The 20,101-nt window shown below is 42.0% G+C and overlaps 1 protein-coding gene across 2 annotated transcripts in view; it reads left to right on the top strand.

Moving 5' to 3' along the window:
- The window catches only part of SLC22A3 (solute carrier family 22 member 3), a 94,685-nt gene that overhangs the window by 71,978 nt on the left and 2,606 nt on the right, over positions 1-20,101 (top strand). For both annotated transcript variants that reach the window (XM_061206980.1, XM_061206979.1), the window contains exons 6-10: positions 4,333-4,430; positions 4,550-4,764; positions 12,315-12,423; positions 13,180-13,292; positions 16,508-16,607. In XM_061206980.1, coding sequence (XP_061062963.1) covers positions 4,333-4,430; positions 4,550-4,764; positions 12,315-12,423; positions 13,180-13,292; positions 16,508-16,607 — 635 coding nt within the window. The remainder of the gene's footprint in view (positions 1-4,332; positions 4,431-4,549; positions 4,765-12,314; positions 12,424-13,179; positions 13,293-16,507; positions 16,608-20,101) is intronic.

Here is a 20,101-nt window from a genome sequence, read left to right as displayed (position 1 = left end):
GTCATGTGCCCAGTCACTGACATAAAGGATAGAATTACCCTTAGATGATCAGACATCTGCCTACAATTGGAAACAGAGTCAGCTTCCCTGACAACACAATTGATGAAGTATGTGTGTGTGTGGGGAGAGGGGGATGGTGTAGTTGGGGGGTTCTACTAAGAAAAAGAAAGGGAGAGTGATACTGAGTCAACAGCAAAAAAAGGTACATAATATCTAATTTAAATCCATCGCTTTAAAAGTGAGTTATCTTTTCTTGCTACAAAAGTAATGTAGGTTTAAATTTTAATTTTAAGAGAATATTTATAGCCAAAAAGAAGACAGTAAAAGCCACCTTAATCCCACTACCTCTGAGAACCATTAATGATATGATACAAGCATACTTTTAAACAATAAAATAAATATTATACTCTGCACACTGCAGACACAGGACAGCATAATGGTGAACAATACAGTCTCAGGTAGCAACTTCCTGGTTCAACTACTTCTTGTCTGTCTTTGTTGGGTTAACTACTTAGCTTTCCTGTGCCTAAACTTCTTCCTCCCTACCATGGAAATAATAGTACCTGTATAAGTTTGTCCAGCACTAACCCTCTAGTTCAGAGGTTGGCAGTCTACCGCCTGCAGGCCAGACCTGGCTTGCTGCCTGTTTTGTAAATAAAATTTTATTGGAATCCAGCCACAGCCGTCCATTTATATATCCACTTACGGCTGCTTTCACAGAGCAGTGGCACAGTTAAGTAGCTCCAGCAGAGACCTGATAGCTCACACAACCAAAAGTACTTACTATCTGGCCCTTTGCAGAAAAAGTTTGCTGGGTTAGACCATCAGATCTCTACTGTGTTGTCAAAATTTAACATGTCATAATTCTGTGGTCATGTACTAACTTAACTAGCCTGGAGACCTGATCAGGAAAAAGTGACATCTGCAGAGCAAGAGATATTTATTTTATGAGTTAGAAAGAGTTAAGAACCATGAATAGCTGAAAAATCTACAAAGGTGTTTAAGCGTCAAATTATCTATCTGAATTGACTAGAGATCTGGAAATATGTGAAGTATGATTTCCCTTAAACTCTGGGATGTTGACATTGGATGGACCAGAAAGAAAGTAATTTGTTCAGTCTTACCTAAGAGATACAAGTCATGGCTATAGGCAGAAAATAAGAAGATTGAAGAGGAAATAAAAGAGAGTCCATAGTAAATTGTTTTGAATATTGCTTTTGAAAAGAAAGGATTGTCCCTATCTGTGTGCTCTGAGTGAACAGTGATGTACATGTGTACATGAGCAGAGCTGTCAGCTCTCCCTGGAGAGAAGAGAACAGTCTGAGATGAACATGACCCGGGTCTGAGTTGTGGAAAAACCCTAAGTGAAAAGATAAGAATCACTGGAATAAGTGATACATTCATGGAGGAAAACGGCTCTCATATGATGAGCGGTTTTAATCTTGAATTTAAAGGTCCTCAAAATCTAAATTATTTTAATCAAGGCCAACTTTTCCATAAAACAGTGTTTTAACTAAAGATTAAATACTTGGTCAAGTGCATAATGTCCTTCTTTAAAATTATACAGAAGTCACCGTCAACTACAAAGAAGTTTTCTAGAATAAAAAGCTTTTTATACAGTCAGCAATGCAGTGAGAGGATTAAGAACAGAGGCTCTCCATCACCTGCCTGGATTTCAAATCCTAGCTTAGCCACCTTCCTTCTATTGAATCCTTAGTGTCTTAAGCCTTGTTTTTCTTATCTATAAAGTAGGATCAATAAAAGTACTAACTTTAGAGAGTCTTGATGAGAATTAAATGAATAATTCATGTAAAGTACTTAGCCCAGAATCTAACAAATATTGCACACTCCATAGAAGTTAGCCATTTTAATGTGGGCAATATATAGAAACTAATTGTGAAAAACATTTTGATAACCAACCATGTAATAATATACAGTCATCCCTTGGTATCTGCAGAATATTGGTTCCACAACCCTCTGCAGATACCAAAATCCTCGGATGCTCAAGACCCTTATATAGAATGGGTCTCAGTTGATGCTCTGTATCCACAGGTTCTGCATCCACAGATTCAACCAATCACAGGTCCCACAGTTGGTTGAATCCACAGATGCAAAACCTGTGGATGTGAAGAGCCAACTGTATTGTCGTGATATACTAAGTTCTTTCACTTACGGTATTTCTGCTTTATTTTTGGAGCAGCAAAGATGAAGGTAGGGGTCTTAGAATTTCGAGGATTAGCTCAGGGAACATTTTAATAAGGACTGTATTAGTTACAGTACAGGTCGACTTGCTGCTGAAACACCGCAAAAATACAGTGACAAAAAAGAGAAAAGTTTCTTTTGCTTTAACATGCCCACCCAGAGTTGAGTAGCCCAGCGCTTAAGGCAGCTCTGTTCCATGAGGTCCTCTAGGACCCAGGTTCCATTTATCTTGTTTCTCCATCATCGCCTGCAATAGGTTGTATAATCGAAGCCATTTCACCAGCATTGTCTTCTTCCATCCTTCAGGAAGGGAAGACAGTGAATGAAGAGCAAGCCATTTCCTTCTTAAAGGATGGGACACAGAGCTTGTACACATGGCTTCTGCTCCCACCTCACTGCTGAGATCTTAGTCACTGGGCCACCTGTGCTTGAAAGAGAGGCTAGAAAATATGACTTTAGCTAGGCTGCCATGCCCCCAACTAAAATTCCATGGGTTCTGTTATCAAAAGGGAGATGGAATCAATTAGCAGTTTTCCACCGGCGTTGTTATGGTAACTACTAATATTGTTTCATTGACCCCAAGATACTGTTAATTTTGAGACACATCATCATTTTATGCACCACTCAGTAAGAAAAACCATGCTATTGAAACTGGGCACATTGCTTTCTTATCAGCCGAGTTGATAAGAAAGGATGTGTGTAGGACACATCCTAATTTTTTAAACTGTGAAGAATGTGTGTCTTGGTATAGAAGAAATACAGTACTGGAAAGACTTAGGAAAAGAAAGTGATCTAAAGACATCCATTTTGCAGTCTTCTTCTGTGTGTGTGCCTTTCCTTGGAGCAAGCATAGGCAGCAGATATGCAGCTTTGGTTGACCTGTTGAGCGTAATGTTTAGAACAGGTGATTGACAAGGTATTGTACTATCAGTGTGAATTTAAGTCAAATTCCTATGACTGCTGGTAGAGGGACTTTTGACTCAAAGTCTTGGGGAAAATTTGCCTAGATTTTCACTCATTCTGGACCAGATCTGGAGTTGAGTAAACAGACAGTCAGGGTCCTGTTTTTGCTAGCCAGGGTTCTCACTTAACAGAAGGACAAAGACCGATGGCTATACTCTGAGGGAACAGACATGGCCAAGGCACTTGACTTCCTGTCTCAACAGTCAGTCATCACCCAAACACTGGCTGAACACCAAGCACTTTGCTTGGTGCCACAATGCAGTCCCTGCCCTCCAAGAACTCCAGAGCTCATGCAGGGAGAAAAATAAGTAAACCCGTAAAGGCATGCAGTTGTGTGTGGGCTATGATAGAAGTCTGGTAAGTACAGGCACAGACAGGGGATCGTCAGTTCCGAAGACCTCCCAGTGGCAGGGAGATCAGGACTGGGGAGGTGTAAGGGACTCTTCAAGCAGAAGTAACAAAATATGCAGGTGCATGGAAACGTGAAACAGTGGTCACTTCAAGGGGACCGACTTATGATCCCTTTGGCACACAGGGCTAGAAGCAGTGGGTATGTCCAGCTTTGTTTCCTTTACAGTGCCTTAGACATAGGAGGCAAACAGCAATATTGGTTTAATCGAATTAAAGAAAAGACCAACTTCTTGGATGGCCAAATAGAGATGAGCTGAATTTTCCTGGATCAAAAAGATGCTGGATTCCAGTAAATGGACAGAAGCAAAAAGATACCCTTGGTGCCATGCTTGTTCGGGAACTTACCATTATTCTAGCTTATTTGGCAACTTAAGGTTTGAGGATCTGATGGATAAAGGAACTTGTTTGGAACTGCTTTCACCAGTTTTATGCTTATTTTCTCCAATTTAATAAATGCACAAATGTATTTTACTTTAGAACACACCTTTTATCCTTGTTTACTCAGAGCATATAGTACTGCTGGTATTACCGTTAAGAATAGATTCTCAATGCAGCAAGCACATCTTTGTGAATTTGACCTATTACAAAGGCTAGAGAATCAAGCTTCTTATTCTCAGGTTTTAAGATGTAATAGTGAAAGACCCTGGTCTGTTCAGTAAGATCATGTGGTAGCTTTGAATCTGGTCAATGACAAATCTATAATATGCAGATGTTTCTTGCTGTATATTGCTACTGAAATCTGCTTCTCTCATATAGATCACTGTTACAGATGAGGAAGTTAGTAATCCATCCTTTTTAGATCTGGTGAGAACTCCCCAAATGAGGAAGTGCACACTTATACTTATGTTTGCTTGGTAAGTTTGACTTGTGATGGATTCAAAAGCTTGTGTCAAATTTACAATGCATCCCGTTCTTCAAATCAGGTTGAAGTTATCTCTTACTTGTTCTCCCTTGTCTTTCGATGTTGCTCCAGGTTCACAAGTGCTGTGGTTTATCAAGGACTTGTCATGCGCCTGGGAATTACAGGAGGCAACCTCTATATTGACTTTTTCATCTCGGGAGTTGTGGAACTGCCAGGAGCCCTCTTGATCTTACTAACCATTGAGCGTTTTGGTCGGCGCCTACCCTTTGCGGCAAGCAATATAGTGGCAGGAGTGGCATGTCTTGTCACTGCATTCTTACCAGAAGGTAATTGTCCCCTAAGTCTGTTTGGCAGCCAAGAACTTGAAAAAAATCTTAAAATAATCAAGAATGGAGAACTTATCTTTAGAAAATGGACCATAGCATCAAAATCGTAGTGCCAGTCATGCTCTAGTGATGTCACTCTATTTTCTGCCTAACCAACCTAACTACTTTGAGTATAAAAGATTGCTTCTATAGATTTTTCTGTTTTCTCCATTTCTCAGTTCATTTATGGATGAAATAGATGTGTGAAATCTAGCTTGGAGTGATGTAGTTTACTTTTTTAAAAAATTTTTAATTGAAGTATAGTTGATGTACAATACATATAAGTTTCAGGTGTACAATATAGTGATTCATAACTTTTAAAGGTTATACTCCATTTATAGTTATTATAAAATACTGGCTGTATTCCCCATGTTGTACAATATATCCTTGTAGATTATTTTATACCTAATAGATTGTACCTCTTAATCCCCTACCCCTATGTTGCCCCTCCCTGCTTCCTCTCCCCAGTGGTAACCCACTAGCTTGTTCTCTATATCTGTGAGTCTGCTTCTTTTTTGTTACGTTCACTAGTTTTTTGTATTTTTTAGATTCCACAGATAAGTGATATCATACAGTATTTGTCTTTTTCTGTCTGACTTATTTCACTTAGTATAATGCCCTCCAAGTCCATGCATGTTGCTGCAAATGGCAAAATTTCATTCTTTTTTATGGCTGAGTAGTATTCCATTCTGTATATATATATATATATATATATATATATACCACCTCTTTATCCATTTATCTGTTGATGGACACTTAGGTTGCTTCTTGGCTATTGTAAAAACACCGCTATGAACATAGGGGTACATGTATCCTTTCAAATTAGTGTTTTTGGTTTTTTCTTGGATATAGACCCAGGAGTGGAATTAATGTAGTTTATTTTTGATCACCTTTATCCAACTTAATTTTGTGATATCATTGACCCTGTTTCACATTTCTTCCACGTGGCCAATCCCATGCGAAACACTGAGGTTGCAAAGGGAAGGAAAACACGTCTTGACTTCAAAAGGTTGACAACCTAGTGAGGAATATAGACACTTTAATGCTCTCACAACAAACTGTGATAAATGAACTAATAGCATGATTTACAAGATTTAGAAATAGGGAAAAAAAAGTGCAAGAAGTGATTAATCCATGGGGATGGTCAGGAAAAGCTTCCCAGAGGTGAGAACTAGGCATGTATGAAGAAGGAAAAGAAATGTGCCCTACAGAAGGGAAGACTAAGAGTGATTTTACAAAGGAAAGCATGGTTCTCAGAAGTACGCACCACCTTTGATGGTTCGGGAACCAAACGTTCTTTGTTATCACAGGAATATCCTGGCAAGGAGGCTGAGGGATCATCTGTCACCAGTGGAGATGGCCTCACAGCCAAGGCCAAGCCAAGAGCCGGGGCGTGGTCTTGTGAGCTTCAGGTGGAGGACAGGTGGCCTCCAAGTGGCTGTTGCAGTTTGGACAATGGCAATGGGGAGGAGAGAGGCTGAGAGCAGGAATCAAGGTCGTGGCAGTCGGGCCTGAATGGGAGACGGTGATTTCAGAGATGTTTCAGAGTTAAATTGGGGGGAGGGGGGGCTTGATGACCAGTGTATGGTACAGAGGTTGTCAGTGACTCCAAATACACTGTTAATGGAAAACCGGTTATCTCTGCCTCAGAACACAGCAGGCACTGGACAGAGGAAGCCTTTCAAACTCCCAGGGAACGTGTGTTTTAGAGCAGATTTATTTATTTATTTATTTATTTAAAAAAATTTTTTTTTATAGAGAGAATGTTTTGCTTATCTCTTTTAAATTTTATTTATTTATTTATTTATGGCTGTGTTGGGTCTTCGTTTCTGTGCGAGGGCTTTCTCCAGTTGTGGCAAGTGGGGACCACTCTTCACCGCAGTGCGCGGGCCTCCCGCCATCGCGGCCCCCCCCCCCACTGTCGCGGCCCCCCCGCCCCCCCCCGCCCCCCCGCCCCCCCCCGCCCCCCCCCGCCCCCCCCGCCCCCCCACCGTCGCGGAGCACAGGCTCCAGACGCGCAGGCTCAGCAATTGCGGCTCACGGGCCCAGCCGCTCTGCGGCATGTGGGGTCCTCCGGGACCAGGGCTCGAACCCGTGTGCCCTGCACTGGCAGGCGGATTCTCAACCACTGCGCCACCAGGGAAGCCCCTAGAGCAGATTTATTATTTCAGCATTTCAGGAGGTGTGGGGTGGGAGGTGGCTGGCAGAGCTGGAGTTTCTGGTAGTTCTTTGTGTCAGTACAAGAGAAGCTGCCTTTTCTTTTGCAGATGAGGGAAGAACTGATAATATTGTGGAAGTCGAAACAGTCAGACATTTACAGATGAGTTTACTAATTAAATAAGGATTTATGAAATCCCAAAACATCAGATAGACCCTATTTAAATAAAATTACAGAAATGCCCATCTTCAGAACAGAAGGGTGGAAAAAAGATGTGAAGTGCTGTCATACTGGAATGGTTGATGATAAACAGAACTGACTGTTTACATCGATCTCATTTTTCTTGAGCGTATTAATTTCCTAGTGCCGCTGTAACAAAGTACCACAAACTGGGTGGCTTGCAACACAGAAATTTATTCTCTCACACACCTGGAGCCTGGAAGTCTGAAATCCAGGTGTGGGCCGGGCCATGCTCTCTCTGAAGGCTCTAGGTGAGGATCCTTCCCTGCCTCTTCCTAGCTTCTGGTGGTTGCCAGCCATCCCTGGCATTCCTTGACATCATTCCAATCTCCGCCTCCACCTTCACATGACCTTCTCTGCATCTCTGTGCCTTAACTTAACCATTATATCTGCAAAGACCCTATTTTGAAATAAGGTCACATTCTGAGGTTCTGGGTAGACATGAACTTTGGGTAACACTATTCAACCTATTACATTGAGTTAACACATTATAAGAGCTGGGGAAGATATTGGCCAATGCACATCTATTTAGTGTCTATTAATTTCTGCCAGTAAACTAGGAATAGAGATAGTGCAGTGAACAAGACAGGCATAATTTCTGTCCTTGGGAATTATGCACAATTTAGTAGACGGTGACAGATCAGGAACATTGGAGACTTCACTGTTCTTTCTGTTTTGCTTTGGCACTTTTTAGTTTTAGGTTTAATTTTTAAATGTAGTTCCCTAAGACAACGTCATCTGTTCTCATTGCATATGGAACAGGCATCAAATATTAATTACGTATTCATTGCATATGAAGTTAGGAAAGTGGAGAGAAAGATTAATGACTTAAGTGTGGCCCATCTTTCCATTATGTAACTTTCCCCAGAAGATTTTCTCTGGCCCTAGACTGACTGGGATGACTTTAATGTGTGTTGCATTCAGCATGATCCCAGAAATCATTGAAGATCATATGTCCAAACCAATATTGAAGTAACTAAGTGGGTGAGACTCAAGCAATTTTATAGAGAACACTCTCATATAGTAGAAAATATAAGGCAAAGGATAGACTTTTCTGTTTGGTCCGATCAGTTTTATTTTGTAGACAGAATTTCCCAATTTAAGCCTTAGAATTGTTCTTAGCAACATTGAAAATGAATTGCTCTTATTCTGCATGCATTTTTATTTGTATATTCTGCAGATTCGGCTGCTTTTATAGTCACACGCTGGTCATAATTGACTGCTAAGAATAAGTTCAAATCCCTAATGCTGTGTGTGAATACCAAATATTAGCAGAGGTTCCTTGCTTGAGTTGACATCCTTACTTCCACTTAAGGGAACTTCGGGACTTGGTTACTTGGGCTGTTGAATTAACATTAGAAAGACTTTTCCTCTCAGCCTTTCTTGACATCATCACCAGATGACTGCCCCTGAAGAGAATACTGAGTAGCCTTTTAGGGGAATCAGCTCTAAAATTATCTCAGAGAAAACGGTTTAACCAACTTTCCATCCACTAAGCATGACTTTTCATGGTCTGAAGAATGAGATTCTGGAAAAGAAAGTCTTTCAGGCTGTATCCTCATCCAAGACTCACTGTTTCTGACCCAAATTTTTTAACTAATTAAAGCCTGCAAAATAAAGAGCTTTCTAAATCCATACTCATCTGCCATCTTTAATTTGACTTTATTCAAGATGGCTACAAACCCGACAGTTTGGGTAGGTCTTTTTGAAATGAAAAAGTTATCTTGGACTTTTCTCTTTAAGTAAAAATTAAGTCTGTTTATCTTACTTACTAGGACTTTTCACTACATTTTATTTCAGAACTCAGAGCAGATGGTGCATTCAGAGGAGATGTAAAATTGTATTTGTTTAAAATCCTGCATCCTTTCTTCAAAAATTGAGGTATTATTCTCAATAATCTCTACCAGCTTGACCAAAGCCCCATCAGAGGGACTTTCTTTCTTTGTGTTCTCAGGAGTTCATGGGAGGTAGTTTCTGTTTCAGTCTTCTTTCTTAACTTGTCTTGTTGTTTTTTGCCATTGCTACCAAAAGATGTCTATTGCCACTCCAGGGTGAACAGCATATTACAGGGATAATCAGAAGTTTTTATGTGCATACGTAATAGTCACACATAACTTACACCTCCTATAAATTGTTTTCATTTTACCCTTTAGTTAAAATGAACAGTGCAGTGCCTTTGGGACTTCTCTTTTGTTCCACATTTCAACAAAATCTCTGTCCAGTGCAGTTAGATGCTGGCCTTTACTTCTTAGAAAGAGTTGAGAGTCTTGAGAAAACTTGACAGCATTTTCTTAATGTTTTACTGAGTTGACTAGTTATTTATCTGTATTCATTGAGCTAACCACATACATTTCTCATCGAGGGGGGAGGGTGTGTGTGTGTGTGTTTTAATTTGGTTTCTTGGTTTTTGTTTGTGTTTGTTTTTCCGCAGTCAGTTATAAACTTAAATTGTCATTGAAGTTGTCAGTGGGACTCACTTGTAGAGCTGTCTTGATTCAGTAGAAAAAACTATAGCTTAAGAACCTAACCTGGATAATCAAGTTATTTCCACGGGAGCCAACAGCGTTCTTCTCAGCAGCCTGAGAGCAGCGAGAGGTTGCCTGGCCAGGCCGGGACCCAGGGAATCTGAGCACCAGTTGCTACTTTCCGTTCCCCAGCATCTGGCACTGCACCACCTGCGCACTGAAGGAAGGGGTGGAATGCATTTCCTAGTCCCCCTCCCTGGCCTTAATGAAAAAGTAAAGGCTAAATAAAACACTTGTTTACAACTGGGCCGGAGCAGGTGGCAGCCCAGTGCATCAGCACGACTCTGCTGTTCTTCACTCCCTGATGTGACGTTAATGTGAGTGCTGCAGGTGTCCTCAGCTGGGAAAAACATCAAGGACACCAGGACGTCCTCGGCCAGTCTGCAATCAACATGTAACAAACTGGAGCCTCCCAGCAATGATCTGGATTCTGGAACCCTCTTTTTCTCTGCTTGCCGTCCTAGGCAACTGTTTTATTTAAAGAGTTTTAGCTTTTTTATTGGTTGAATATTCTCTAAAGAGAACACACATAAGGGGAATTCCCTGGTGGTCCAGTGGTTAGGGCTCCTCGTTTCCACTGCAGGGGGCACGGGTTCGATCCTTGCTTAGGGAACTAAGATCCCACATGCTGTGTGGTGCAGAAAAAAAAAAATACATGTAAATCTACCGAGCTTCATCCTCTTCTTTCATCCTCCTCATTCATGCCTACTTTTCTACTAAAAAATTATATATTCGGGAAAGCGTGATAATTCTAGAAGACAAGAGGACCGTTTAGTGCTGAGCAAGCATAAATAAATATGAGTCTAAAGGGAGAAGGTTTCCTTTTCAAAGATGGAAGTCAGGCATATGCTGAACGCCCTTGGCTTTGCTTTGGAGAGCAGATAAGCTGCTGTTCACGCGGTCATATGTCCTCACCCAAGTCTACTAAGAAAGGATGGCATAAAATCAAAACTATTGATACAATGAGATACCACCTCACACCTGTCAGAAAGGCCATCATTAAAACATCTACAAATAACAAATGCTGGAGGAGGTGTGGAGAAAAGGGAACCCTCCTACACTATTGGTGGGAATGTAAGTTGATGCAGCCACTATGGAAAACAGTATGAGGTTCCTCAAAAAAATAAAAATAGAGTTGCCATATGATCCTGCAATCCCACTCCTGGGTATATATTCAGACAAAACTTTCGTTCAAAAAGATACATGCACCCCTATGTTCATAGCAGTACTATTCACAATAGTCAAGATGTGGAAACAATCTAAATGTCCATCAACAGATGAATGGATAAGGAAGATGTGGTATATACATACAATGGAATATTACTCAGACATAAAAAAAGAATGAAGTAATGCCATTTTCAGCAACATGGATGGACCTAGAGATTATCATACTAAGTGAAGTAAGTTAGACAGAGAAAGATAAATGCCATATGATATCACTTACATGTGGAATCTAAAATATGACACAAACAAACTTATCTACAAAACAGAAACAGACTCACAGACATAGAGAACAGACTTGTGTTGGAGGGGGAGGGATGGAGTGGGATGTGGGGGTTAGCAGATGCAAACTATTATATAGACAATGGATAAACAACAAGGTCCTACTGTATAGCACAGGGAACTATATTCAACATCCTGTGATAAACCATAATGGAAAAGAATATGAAAAAGAATGTGTATATATGTATAACTGAAGAAACTAACACAACATTGTAAACCAACTATACTTCAATTTTAAAAAAAAGGATGGCATCAACTGCACAACTTTTAAGAAATTTAGAGCACTGACTTTTTAGAGCAAAAATGGTTTATGCCTTCTTCCCTTAAAGCACGAAAGAAAGAAAATATTTAGTAGAGAACATTTGGCATTTCCCGCTAGTTACTATGGAGGAAAGGAGTGTTTCTTCATATAACCAAAGCAGCCCTAAAACAGTTCATTTTTAAATGAATGAACAAACCAGTATTAAAGAATCTGGCTCCTTCTGGATGATTTCTTAGGCAAAGTAGAAAGACTTGGGATGAGGGAAATGAGGAAAGACATACGCCCTGGTGATGACGCACGGCAGAGATGTCCCCTCCTGGAGATCTCAGTCCTCGGAGCCTTGCTGCTCTTTAGAAACCAAAGTCAGTTTCAGGTCCAGATTTTTCCTGGTCTATTGGGAACAGTGATTCTGTGTGTCATCACTAAGGGGTATGAACAGAAAGAGGACAAATGGGCGTCAGACTGCTGTGATGGTCTTCAAGGGCACAGGCAAAGACTACCTTCCAGACAGAAGGCCAGTGTACTCAGGCCCTCTAGGAAGGCACTGCTTGGAACATTGTTTTCAAGGTAGTGGCTTCTCAACAAATGCCTTGGCTTGTATTTCTGTGACCCAACCCTGCTCAGGAAGGCAGCTAGTGCACTAAATACTAGCTGTCCTCCTGGTGGTGGTTGTTGTTGAATTTTGGCTACAATATTAGAAGGTATCTATCATTTGCACTTAAAATTAGCAGATTTACGGCTGGGAGAACACTAAGCAAATGCCCTTTGTTGTTTTGTAAAATTGTATTGAAAGCAGACCCTTCCAAATTTTCTGTTTTTGCAGGAGTACCCTGGTTGAGGACCACTGTTGCTACCCTGGGAAGATTAGGCATAACCATGGCCTTTGAAATTGTTTATTTGGTAAATTCAGAATTGTACCCAACAACATTACGGTAATTCCAACATCCGTATCATGGTTTCCCCTAAGTAATTCTGCAGCCGCATGTTTGAAGTTGACTTAAAAACTATGAAATAGTTTTCTTAGCTTGGCCACATATTAGCCTGGGCTGGATTCAGCCAGTGGAAAAGCTAAGTTTTGAGTTGTAGCAGCTTTTTGCATTATTATCATCAATATCTTCATACACAGTTGGGGGTTTGTGGAAAGGCACTAGACTTGAGATCAGAAAATCTGGGTAGTGTGCTTGCGTCACGGGTTACATCTTCCTTCATCAGCAGCGCTCTGTGTAAAGGCTACAGCCTCTGTTCTAACCACACTCCACAGCCGATTATTGAAGGACAAAATGAAACAATGTGCATAGCTAGCGCAAATTGGCCTGCTTTCTTGGGGGAATGTGCATGAGCACACCTTACTGCCAATCTGGGGTGCCGAGGAGACACATAAGTGCCACAGAGCAGGCTGGGTAGTGAGCCACTGATGGAAGATTGATTTCCACCAATACTGTAGACCCGCCCCCGCCCCCGCCCCCGCCCCCAACTAGCCTCACTGTGACTCAGCTTTTACCCAGATGTGAACTGGTGCAGGTTGGAAATGATTTGCTTAGAGTATGAGAGAGTACAAATTTTCAAAGTTAAAAACTAGAGAAGTGGGAAATATTGTTACAATTTCTGTTACTTAGATATCTGAAAATGTTATGTATCTTGAATTTATTTGAATACTTTTTGTTTAAAACAATTTTTTTGTTCTGCAGGAACTTTGGAGTTTCACTCTGTTCAGGTTTATGTGATTTTGGGGGGATCATAGCCCCATTTCTGCTCTTCCGCTTAGCGGCCGTTTGGCTAGAACTACCTCTTATCATCTTCGGTAAGTTCTCACTTTATATCCTATTCTTAAATGCTCTCATCCACATTTTTCACATTAATAGAACCTAAAATGATCATCAGGCTTGATATCAATTATAACCATTTGCTCTTTTTATAACAGCTGTTTCTGTTTTGAGGAACCACAATGAAATGTGGACCCTAAACCATTTAAATTTACTTTACATTAAGGGTTCCTATAAAAACGTGTTCAGTTTTGCTTTCTTTGTTGAGGTTCTGAGTTAAAATCAAATATTATGAAACTTTTTTATAATATTGTGGGACATAACCAATAATTTTCCAGATAGGACCAAATAATAGGACCTTCTGTGTGTTTAAAACAAGCCTAAAAACAAACTGCATTGTTAAATGCTCCACGTCTCTCAATATTGTATCTGCATGTGCTTTGATGCTAAGCACGCCATGCCAAAAGATCAGAGGACACAGAAGCCCTTGCACACACGTACCATAACCTCTTTGATGCCCCTCAAGTTCATACCCTCCTTCCTACCTTCAATCTTCATGAAACTCATGAAGGGATAGAACCATAGCGTAGGGAGGGCCCTTAGGGTAATCCAGGCCAGTGCATCTCCAGTGCTGTTCCAACCTTTCTGCCCAGATCTCCTATCCTCCTCAGCAAGAGAGGATGCCGGCTGGCCCCTTGCTCACCTACCTTTCCTCCACCTCCACGTCCTTACTCCCAGTAGAGAAGGTTTTTCACCCATTGCTCAGCAGTTTAAGCTCCAATGAAAACATTGCGTCCATGAGGGCATACATCCGGAGGAATGCAGGAGTCCTTCAGCTGTGCTAGGGACCATAAAGTCGGCTTCTAATCACTGACACCAGTGATTCCATAAAAGATCATTTCAGACTATTTCATGGGACCTGATAAACAAGCTCAGCATTGATTCTGGGCCAGCATGAAAGAGCAAAGAGAGGCCACTGTGCAAACAAGACAGAGCCGCCTGACGGCCCAGTCCCTCAAGGTCGGGGCTTGCCTGCGAGCCGGGCTGGCTGAGCTGGGCGCTGGTGCTGCAGGGCAGGACCAGCTTCGCAGAGTCTGGCTGGGGAGGGAGCCGCCTTTCCAAACAGGCAGTCACAAGAGAGTGTGATAAATAAGGGCGCCATGAGAGCACATCACAGGGATCCCTAGCCCCGTGGAGTCAGGGGGAGAAAGTCAGGGAGCAAGGAGGCCATGTGGAGGTTGAAGAGGAATTATCCACTTGAGAGGTGTGGGCTGGTGCTCTAGGCAGTGGGAAGGCCTAGAGTAAGAGGAAGGTAAAGGACAGAGTACAGTGCGTAAGTTGGGGCCTGAAGAGAGATGAAGCTGGGGAGGTGAGCTGGGGCCGGACCATGGAGGGTCTTCCCCGATGTGCAAAGGGTCTGCTCTTTATCCAGAGAGCAGAGTTTCAAGCCGGGGTTAACAGTGTCAGGTTTGCATTTTAGAGACATGACTCTGATGGCAGATATGCCAATGAGTTAGAGGGGCACAATGCTAGTGGTGAGACGATTCAAAGAATGTTGGTGCAATCAGGTAAGAGATTTCATAAGGACATCCAAAAAAATATTTTGGAAGTTGAATTGGCAAAAGGGGGTGATTGACGGGGCGAGGGCCAGAGGGACCAGGGAGCTGGGCAGCCGGCCTCCCGGCTGGCAGAACCATAGGTGGCGGGGCCAGCCCTAGTTTAGTGAATGTCAGAGGGGCCCGTCTGCAGGAGGATGTGGAGGGATACTGTTTGGGCTGTTTGTAGCATGAGGTGCCTCTAAGAAATCCAAGCTGAAATGGTGAGAGGCCAGTAGGTTTGGTGAGCTGAGTCGGGAGCAAAGTGTGGCCTTGTGATGAAGGTTTGGAAGCCATCTGGAGGTAGATAACCACTGAAACCATGGGAGTGGCCGAAACCCCCTCTACAGGGCACAGGACAGAGTGAGAGGAAAGAAGGGGGCCCAGGACGGAGCCCTGAGGAGCGACAAGGCATCCATTGTAAGCAGAGGGAGAGGAGCCAGCCAGGGGATGAGAAGGGATGCAGGAGGAGCAGGAGGGAAGCCGGGGGACAGCGGGTGAGGTCAGCAGCCGTCAGAGCTGCCACGAGGCCAGGCAGCAGGGACGGGAAGCAGGGCCACTGCACCTGGTGGTGACAGCAGCTGGCGGCCTGGCTGGAGCAAGGCCAGAGGGGACACTGAACAGAACCAGATTAGAGCAGGTGGAGGTGGGAGATGGCTCCGGCCCACCAAGGCCAATTGTCAGGTTTTCAAGAATTTTTGAGCCAGTTTAAACACATCCATCATTAAAAATTGAATATATAAAATAGATGAAAAACAGAGGTAATAAATACGCACGCCTCATCAGTTCCTGATTCACTGAGTTTTACTGCATCTGTCCCTGAGGCTGGTGCGTCCACTGTAGTCCATGGTGGAGATGCTGCTGCCCATCTCCCCAGAGCCTCACTCGCGACGTCACACTGCTGGTTTGAATCACGCGCATCCACGATGGGTGTATTTACACCACGGAAACAGGCAAATGCTGCTGCAAATCAGGACTTTATTTTCTGGCGAGCTGGTTGTTAGACATTTACCAGCACAGCACTAGGATGTGAAGATGTGTAGAAAATAGGAGAGGGTGGTGTTTCAAGAATTGCAGTTCTAAAGAACGGAGGAAGGGAGGGTGGTGAGGTTGATAGGAGGCTCTTTAAGGAGGAGAGATTTGAATACATTTCAGGGCGTCCACTGATGGGTTAAAGGTGCTGGAGGGAGACGATGAATCACTACAGTGAGCAGCCCAAAAAGACTCCAAGAGATGCTGTTGGGCAGATGTGGGCACAAGTCTTGCGGTGTCACATGATGGAAGGAGGAAGGGGAGGGGCAGGGTGCAGTGAAAGGATGCTGAGGGACTCCTCACTGGTGGCTTCTATGTTCCCCGTGAAGTAGGAGGTGAGGGCTTCTCGGAGTGTTTGGCACTTAGTAGGTCCTCAATAAATTGTGAAACGAGTGAATGAATGGATGGATGCCAAGAGCACAGGAGCGATGGAACTGTCTAGAGTTTGAGGAAGGCTGAGAACCTGTGAAATCAGGACAGAGGAACGCTGGGCAGGATGACCAGAGGGCTGCTGCGGGGCAGGGTGAGTCCAGGTGGTGAGCACAGCGGCTTCCAGAATGAGCAGGGGGCCATGAGGGGGCGGCTGTGCGTTCCCGGTACCATAACGCCTTTCTCCTGTTCCACAGGTATCCTGGCATCTGTCTGTGGTGCTCTTGTGATGCTTTTGCCTGAAACCAAGGGCATTGCCTTGCCAGAAACAGTGGATGATGTAGAAAAACTTGGCAGGTACGGTGCAAAATTCAGCACATCCTAATTAAAAGCAGCATTTCAAACCCACTGAAAGGACGGTGCTAAGAAAATTGAATATCCAGGGGGGAAAATATAATATTAAATCCCTATCTTACATCTTAAGCAAAAAATTCAAAGTAGATTTAAAAGGTTAATGTAAAGCAAATCTCTAAAAGAATATGTTTTATTTTTTAAATGTGGTTATGAAGAGGGAAACATTTCCAAATAAGGTGTTAAAACTCAGAAGGAATCTAAAGGAAAGAGACTGATGATTGGACAAAGTAGAAATAATTCAAATGTGTATCAATAGGCAACCGATGGTGAAAATGATAATATATCTATAAAATAATTGAGATATATCTATATGGAAAGACATGGAGAGATTTTCAAGATGGATTACAAAGTGAAAAGTCATAGAACAATGTGTTATAGTATTTATTAAAAAATAAAACCAAGAGTAATCCCTCTCTATAGCTGGATGGGAAAATAAATGATAGTCAGATGATGATAGAAGAATGATAGATCGATCGATAGATAGATAGATGAATGATAAGCGATACATAGACAGGTAGAAAGAAGATAGGAGAAGGACCGTGAGAAAGAGACTGAATTTGGGAAAAGGGTGTCTAAATGGCGTACAGGGAAAGTTAATATCCAACCAACATATGAATATGAAATATGTTTTTGTTATATCAAGAAAAATCTACAGTACACATATTCTAATCTCCTCTGAAATCTTTCATAATAAAAAGATAGCAAGAGAGAATATGAATTTGAGAATGCATAGGAAAAGATCTAAAATGATAAAATATACCCTCTGGGGATAGAAATGGTTCGGGAAGAGGGGTGTGGAAGGGAGGACATTACTTTTATACCCCATAGACTTCTGAATTGTTTGATTTTTTTTTTAAATTACAACTCATGGTCTTGTATCATTTGCGAATTTTTTTTTTTTTTAATTTTTAAAATTTTCTGGCTGCACCGCGTGGCATGTGGGATCTTAGTTCCCTGACCAGGGATCAAACCTGTGTCCCCTGCATTGGAAGCGTGGAGTCTTAACCACTGAACTGCCAGGGAAGTCCTCATTTGTGAATTAAAAAAAAATAATTTAACAGCTAATTTTATTTATTTATTTTTAATTTATTTTTGGTTGCATTGGGTCTTCATTGCTGGGCACGGGCTTTCTCTAGTTGTAGTGAGAGGGGCTACTCTTCGTGTGGTGCACGGGCTTCTCATTGCGGTGGCTTCTCTTTTTGCGGAGCACGGGCTCTAGGCACGCGGGCTCAGTAGTTGTGGCTCGCGGGCTGTAGAGCACAGGCTCAGTAGTTGTGGTGTACAGGTTTAGTTGCTCCATGGCATGTGGGATCTTAGTTCCTGGACCAGGGATCGAACCTATGTCCCCTGCATTGGCAGGCGAATTCTTAACCACCGCACCACCAGAGAAGTTCCTAACAGCTAATTTTAAAAATAAAAATCAATCTTCTTCTAAACAGTGACCTAGAAATTAAGAGTATGGGTCTCTAAATTTTTTAAAAGTGTATCAAAAGTATTTATGACAAGACTGAAATGTTAGTAACCTCATGGCAGTTTTATTCTTCACTTGACAGACTGGGAAGAGAGTAGAAACCGACTTTTTTTAGGTCCTTATATACGTGATCAATGGTTTCACATATGTCATTTCATTTAATACTCAAAGTGATTGTGTGCAATACAAGTTCTTATCCTTACTTTTTTGTATACTAGGAAATCTATGCTCAGAAAGACTTCACAACTTTTACGTGCTAGCACTGGGATTGATATTGTCCAGTGTACAGGTGTGACTGTTGTTTTGGGTAGTTTTATTATCTCATGCTGTATCCTACTTGATTATGAGTATTTTAATAGCAAGAATCCCCTGGTAGGATTGGAAATTTCTCTCTTCATATCCTCTTTTAATGAGGTCCCATCCCTCTCCCCAGAAATAGGCAACCATTGCTCAGAAGTATTTTAACCAGACCTTTAAAACTTATACAGTGATTTCATCGTCCTATTTCTTGATGCTATTTTGAAAAATAAGATTGACGAATCATCTCAGAACTTTCCTAAGAAAGGCTTATCAGTGTACTCAAAACCAAACCACCAGCTGACTTCTAACAGGACTGGCCAATCAGAGGACAGGTGGACATTCGTCCCGTGAAGTAACCCAATCAGATTCTTGTGCTTGTTTGTAAGTAAACTGATAGGTGATGGCTTATTCCTCAACCAAAGCTCTACCTATGTTTTACCCTGAAACAATCCTATGTGAAGTCTGAGGTGAGGTGGGAGATTCTCTTTAAGACATTGCCATTTTATAAACCAAAATTAAGAAATTTATAAAAGGGGGGACTTCCTTGGTGGTCCAGTAGTTATGAATCTGCCTACCAATGCAGGGGACTCGTGTTCGATCCCTGGTTGGGGAACTAAGATCCCACGTACCGCGGGGCAACTAAGCCCACACGCCACAACTACTGAGCCCCCATGCCACAACTAGAGAGAAGCCCGCATGCCACAATGAAAGATCCCGAGTGCTGCGACTAAGACCTGACGCAGCCATAAATAAATAAATAAATATTTTTTAAAAAAAGAAATTTATAAAAGGTATTAAAACTGTCCTCTTCAATATTACATAAGTTTGAAAATTTCAAAACTGTTAGTTTTGTTTGCTTTTGGAAGGACATTCTTTGCTGGGTATAAAATCCTTGGCACACAAGTCGCTTTCTCTTTCTTGTACATGTATTAACTACATTATCTTCTTGTTTTGAATGTTGCTTTGGATAAATCTGAGACATGCCTGAATTTCCCCCTATTTAAAGGCTGATCTCTTTGCCTGGACGCCCAGAAGATTCCTTCCCTCTTTCCCTTCCTTCATCTCCTGCTCCCTCACTTTCCCCTTCTGCCCTCCTGTCTCTCCCGCTCCCTCTTTCTCTTTCACCCTCCAACCCTGTGGGATATGTCTCATGGCTGACTGTTCTCATTCAGTTTTCCCTGGTCCATGGTGTACCCTTCTAATATGCAGAGTCGAGTCTTATTTATTCGGTTTCATCTTTTCTGTTTTCTTCCTTATGGACTCTGATTTTGTATATGTTGGATCTCCTTTGCCTGTTGTAGGTATCATTTTCTTTCTAATCCCCTTTAATTCCATTTTATTTCATTTAATCTTGGTTGCATTTCTTGTATCTGTCCTTTATATCCTTTAATGTCTTTTCTACAATGTATAGTCTCCCTTGTAAACTTTCCAATTTTGTTTTAATTTTTCTGATGGCTTTTTAAAGAAAAAAAAAAAAACTGTCCTCTTGAGTGTTACATCATGGAAAGACTTGCTTCATCCAAAAAGGATAAACATGCTGCTAGCTGTGTCATCACAGACAATTATTTGGTTTGTATAAGGGTATGGGGACCAGATCAGGGTGGGTGGTGTCCAACCCTGTCACCCCAATTACAGCCATGCTAAAAGACCGAAGGAAAGAAGACTA

This window comes from Eubalaena glacialis, chromosome 12 (genome assembly GCF_028564815.1).
Source record: "Eubalaena glacialis isolate mEubGla1 chromosome 12, mEubGla1.1.hap2.+ XY, whole genome shotgun sequence".
NCBI lineage: Eukaryota > Metazoa > Chordata > Mammalia > Artiodactyla > Balaenidae > Eubalaena > Eubalaena glacialis.
The sequence above is the reverse complement of the archived record's forward strand: the minus strand, read 5'-3'. Positions and strand labels throughout refer to the sequence as shown.